Source organism: Silene latifolia, chromosome 10 (genome assembly GCF_048544455.1).
Source record: "Silene latifolia isolate original U9 population chromosome 10, ASM4854445v1, whole genome shotgun sequence".
Taxonomy (NCBI): domain Eukaryota; kingdom Viridiplantae; phylum Streptophyta; class Magnoliopsida; order Caryophyllales; family Caryophyllaceae; genus Silene; species Silene latifolia.
The window spans coordinates 64,094,765-64,100,680 of NC_133535.1; the positions used below are offsets into that span (position 1 = coordinate 64,094,765).

Consider the following 5,916-nt stretch of genomic DNA (forward strand, 5'->3'; position numbering starts at 1 on the left):
TGGACCGGAATGTTTTCCGTCCGGTCCCAATCGAGAATTTTTGTAATCTAGTCCGGTCCCGTCCGGAATTTTTGTCGATTCCGGTTGCAGTCCTGTCCGGTTTTGGACCGATGCACAGCCCTTTAAGCTTTCCCCACCAATACAACACTAACTAATCTGGGACTAGACCAAAATGACTTACATGAAGAGTACAAAGCTACAGATATCTGGGCCTAGATATCTGTAGCTTTGCACTAAGGGACGGACATAATAACAGAATTAGAAGATTCATATATGAAATTTCCATTGTGTTCATCGCTTGGTGCGCCTTATACAGTAGTGTGCCTAAGGTGCCCAGAGACGATTCTGCTAGTTCCTTAAAGAGCCTTGGCTAAAAGGCACCCACCATGGACACACTTTTTTAAGATAAGAATTCTGACGCAGCAAATATTTTGTAGCTACACAGATATCTTAATGTCACACAGATTAGACTGGGCACAAATGAAATTGAGCGAGTGAATAAATTTACCGACTTCTGACAATGGCATTTCTCTTGTATGGCCAAAACCTGCCAGTCACCCATCTCTCAAACAATGCAATGCCCGCATTGACGCATTGTAGCTAATTACTCATGTTGCTGTCATGATTGTAAGAAGAGGAAAAGCAATGTTTTACCCCAAATTTTTCACTCAATCTTCAACATGCACCAATTTAGTGAGCATATTTACTAAGGTCCTATGCACTCCTCATTCTTGTTAGATCTCCCAATTTCTTTCCTATTTGCTTTCACCAAAAAACATTCAATCATTCTCCTACCCCCAAACCTTCAACTTTTCACATGTGTTGGAAAAAGCTTTACTCTCCACACCTCTTTCTCCGGTAAAGCTTTCCTGTCCTTGTGCTGAGTTACATTCTTCTATCCACAACAAGCGCAGATGCCCCAAACTCAGAACAAATCACAACTTTACCTTACATCAGTATCGGATTGAGAAGTTTTCTTTGAAGCTCCAAAGAATTATCTTCACCAAGCTTTCCTCATTTGTGAGAAAAAGGGTTAGATGTTATGAAATCAAGAATTATATCCTATTGCCTCACTGTAACTCTTTTTAAGTATGTCCATACTAACGCCAATTGAACCCCAACTTTCACACAAGCAGCTAAGATTCAGGTGCTTGGTACTGACTGAAATGAAAAATGCAATTTTGACAGTGACTCATTTATACAGCTTAAGGATGCCTTTCTGATTCACTGCAAAACCGACGAACACCGAGAGTTTTAAAGTCCCATACAATTTTAGATACATCATCTTGAGGTAGATTTAGACCTTGTGCTTTAACTGACGTGAGCAGTTCACAAAAGTATTTAGGATCTTGCAATTTAATATATTCCAGAAAAACTTGTTCATGCTCAGGGACCCAAACCCTAGGAAATGGGGTATAATCACAACTTGGGATTAATGACATGTGGGAAAACTGCACGCCTTCAATGGGATCAGCAACACCTAGCCTCACTAGATCTGAATATTCAGATGCCACACTGTTCATTCTCCCTTTCCCCCTCAAAGAATGTCTGAGATCACGGGACGCTATACCATAAACCTTCGCCCGAGATTTAAGCTTATACCTGGAAGCATATAGCTTTGCCAAAGAGCTGCGGATCACATAAGCACAAAACCCAACAGCTTTCTTACGGTTGTCAGCATATTTATACCAGTCAGCCATGGTTTCAAGGAACTTGTTCATCTGAGAATTAGTATGAGCTTGACTGGAATACAACATAGGAGTGCACGGCAATGGCTCTGGATCCTTATCGCCTTTCAACAATTCTAGGCGCCTAAATTGGCGTATACACCGCGGTAAGCTGGCTGTAACTGAAAGCAATGTTCCCACGCCTTTTTTGCTCACAGTTACACCACCTGTAGCTGTGTAATGTAATGTCGGGTATATTATACGATGGCTAATCACATGGTCAAGAAACTGAATTCCCCTGCTTACATGTTCAATTCCCACCTTTGAATTATCCAATTCAATCCCAAAGTTGTTTTCACAGAACTCAATCAACACCCTCTTCATCTCCACTGCTTCTTCCCGGGATCCTCGAATGCCAATTAGGAAATGACCGCCGTATCTTATATAATCCATCTTTCTTGTTTTGTCCTTTCTTTCAGATGGAACAAACTCGGGCCAAGCAGGGTTATGAACACTACTGTCTATCGCATTATTCCACAGCATGTCAATATTAGATGGCTTAAAAAATTTCTCTATCCTATTTTCTATCATCTGATCTAACTCATTTAAACAAACATTAGCTAGTAACGGACTAAGAATTCCACAATACCCATAATTCGGGACCATAGCAGCCTCTTCAGGCGCAAAACTGTAGAATGTCCTAAGCCAATAAGGGTCTGGCTTTGCTTCATTCGGATTCAAAACCTTTCTCTTGTCACCTTTTTTCTTTTTCTTCATCTTGTTTCCTCGGCCTATCCTCGAATCACTACTACATTTGAATTGACGGCCCGGAGGATCGTGTAAAGCTGATTTGATCAACCCCAATACCCTTTTGTCCTTAATCAGTTTTTGCAAACAATTCATAACCATACTCTTATCCACCTTCTCCAGAAGCTCACTCAAATCCCCTCTCAAATACCAAAGATAGCCAGCAAAATTACTCCTAATAGTCCTTATAACAGTATGAGCATTTCGGCCAGGGCGAAACGCATGAGACTTGGACGAAAATCTTGGCTCAAAAACAGGTTCAACAATAAAAAACAACACCTCCTGAACTATCCTATCTTGAAACAACGGCGCATTCGACTCTAACAACTTAGCAATCATCTTCTTTGAGGTAAATTGAGTAATGGGTTTTTGATTTGGAGCATGAATATACAAATGGGCTCTCATATTCCAATTAAAGTTACCCTTGAGAACAGCATTACGAAGTGATAAAAGATCATGCAATACCTGAGAATGAATGGCGTTACGAGACGGGAAAGAACCTGTAGACTCAGCAACAATGCGCTGGTAAGCTAAAACCCAAAGGTCAAATTTGGAGAGAAAACCAGTGAGATTGGAGAAAGGCTTGGTTTTGGAAGTTGAGAAGGATTTGACCCATATTTCTGAGCATATTTCAATTGGGTCTTGTTTCATAAGTTGAATTGGGTTATGTTGATGTTGATGTTGATGTTGATGAGATTGTGTTTCTGTGTTTGAAGAAGAAGAAGAAGCGGAGGAAATAGATGCTGTTCTAAGGAACCAACGCTTGCAGGGAAGGTGTTTGATCAAAGTCCGCAATGACATAATCGTTTTCATGCGCGCTAATGTCTCACCTTATTTGAAGCAGCACATCATTGCATACTGCCACCTGTGTGCTGGGGGTTTCTTTGCCTTACCTTCCGAGTTCCGACCGTTCATCTATCTTATTTTATAGTAACATTTATCAACTCGGTTGCTCTATTGTGTGTCCTACACTATCGCACATTAATAATTAAAGATATTCTCATGATCACAAATTCTTATTTGTGACGGGTATACCCGTCACAAGTTATATACGTCGCAAACTTGCGACGCGTCAAATACATACCGTATTACATGTATTTGGTACCGGGTTGCACACACAAGTAGCTGACAGCACAAACAAAACAGTCGGCTGCCACTGTTCATTGTTTAATGCCACCATGTACTTTATTCAATATTTAATTGCCACCGTGTACTTCCCTTAATATTTAATACCAATTATTAGCCATAATATCACTTTTCATTTAATGTTTCTCAGTCTACTGTGCTTCATCTCTCCCCATGCTTATCCTTACTTCCATTGATTCGGTTTAAAACTTTGTCGTCTAAGCTAACCAATCAAAACAATATTTATAGACTCAACTAACTACTCTTAGTAGAGTGGCAAGTAAAGGTCGGATCCCAAAGGACGGGTATTGAATCAAGTTATCGATTGTAGAGAGCTATGTCTTAGGGTGTCACAATTTAGGTTGAGTTTGAGGTTTGCAATCTAAACTACTTAACAATGAAATGTAAAGAAATGAAAACAAAACAAAGCAAGTAAGCAAATAGGAGATTGTAAACAATTGATTAAGACACTAGGGTATCATGAGTTTATAGGAGATTCATGGTGGTGATCATACAAACATGTTTACATAGATGCAAGCAAATTATTGTTGTAGTGGAATCGAGTTAGTTTATGTCTTACAATTCCTAGGAAGATTTGGGTCCCGGAGTCGAGTCGGTCAAGACTGTACAACACCTACAAGTCGACTTAGTTTCTTCCTATTCAACTATATGCATGGTCTAACAAGTCTTGAGTTAGTTTATATCTTACAAGTCTTGTTGAATGGATAAGAGATTCATGCAAGGTTGTCAATCAAGCAATTTATCAAACATAACATGTGCATAAGTTGAAACTACAACAAGCAAGCATTCTTTATGAAAACATATTAAATTAAGTATGAATCTACCCCCATATTTAGTTCCCCTAATCCCCCATTAACCCTAGCTAGAAGACTATTCACTCATGGTCATGGTAAACAAGCTAATAGGGGTGTCAATCATATTAACAAGGTTAAACACGGTGAATGAGTAAAGCAATAGTTAATTAAGCTGTAGGCACGTAAATTTTATTAAAGTGTCGAGAATAAAAGAAATAAAATTATTTTAAGTTAATATCGAATTTTAGCTTAATTTAATTATATTTGTCCCGTTTAATAGAATCCGGATCGATCCATATTGCAAACTGGGTTATTTGGGCTTTAAAACAAAGAAATTGGTCAATTGGGCCCAAAAGAGAAGTCAAGCTCACAAACAAAGCCCAAACTTCAAGTCCATTACCATGAGAGAAATCTCTATAAATAAGAGAGTTCTCCACCATTTCAAAAGGGGAAAATCACTTTACAAGGTAGACAAAACACTTATGAAAGTTAGAGAAAAGAAGACCTCAAAAGCTCTCAACTTCTCTCTACAAATCTCCTTGGCAAGTAGATAACAAGCACCATAAAATCGTGCCGTCTACGCAAGGAAGCTCAAATCAAACTCAAGCATCGAAGGGAGATTCAAGTCAACACGGCCTTCTCAAGAAGCTAAAGTCAAGCAAGCGAGCCTCGTATATCGTAGACTTGTACATTTAATATTGTTGTAGAATCAGTGGATAAAATAGAGGTTGTATACATAACTTTCTGATATTATATAAACTCATTTGTCTATCTGTTTTGTGTTACAGTTTTATTACAATACAAAATTTGTTGTTACAAATTTTTGGTGAACCCTACGTGAAAATCTCTACCTCTCATCTCTACAACAAGTTACCTTCAAGAACAAGGATGTCTTCCAACACATCGAACACACCTTCAAGAACTTATGCATCAATCCTCAAAGGATCTCCTAGTGTTGCACCTCCATTAAGCGTGCAACCAATTGGTGTTTCTACAAGAAGAATGGCAAAGAAGGCTGCAATCAATGTTGCTGCTGCAAGCTTGCGCACCGCTAATGTCCCTAAAAGGCCTCGTAAGTACTCAATTGCATCCATTGCTGCTGCTGCAACTGCTATAATCAACAAGGCTTCATCTCCACAAAAGGAGATCAAGGAGTTCAAGGCTAGTGGTGATTCATCCCCTCGCAAAGTGAAGACAACAATGCCAAAGAAGAAGGAGGAAGCTTTAAACCCTATTTTCGAATCAGTCATGGTTGTTGGTGCCACTAGCCTCGAAGAACAAATGGAGAATGTGAACAAGCTCCTTGAGAAGATGATGCAAGAAAACGAGGAGAAGAATAAGAGGATTGAAGAACTTCAAAGGGAAATGGAAGAGCTTCGTAACAAGGACAATTCAATCCATCATGACACTGAAGAGGAGTAAGAAGAAGAAGATGATAAGAAGGATGGTGAGAAGCCCTCGAAAAATGATCTTAGTACCTACACCGAAAAGAAACTGTAAGA

At 39.2% G+C, this 5,916-nt stretch overlaps 1 protein-coding gene across 1 annotated transcript; it reads right to left on the minus strand.

Moving 5' to 3' along the window:
* Window positions 1-272: 272 nt before the first annotated feature.
* Window positions 273-3,447, minus strand: LOC141605659 (nuclear intron maturase 1, mitochondrial). The gene has a single exon (XM_074424535.1). The coding sequence runs from the start codon at window positions 3,285-3,287 to the stop codon at window positions 1,206-1,208; it is 2,082 nt and encodes a 693-aa protein (XP_074280636.1). The 5' UTR covers window positions 3,288-3,447; the 3' UTR covers window positions 273-1,205.
* Between the last annotated feature and the right edge of the window lie 2,469 nt (window positions 3,448-5,916).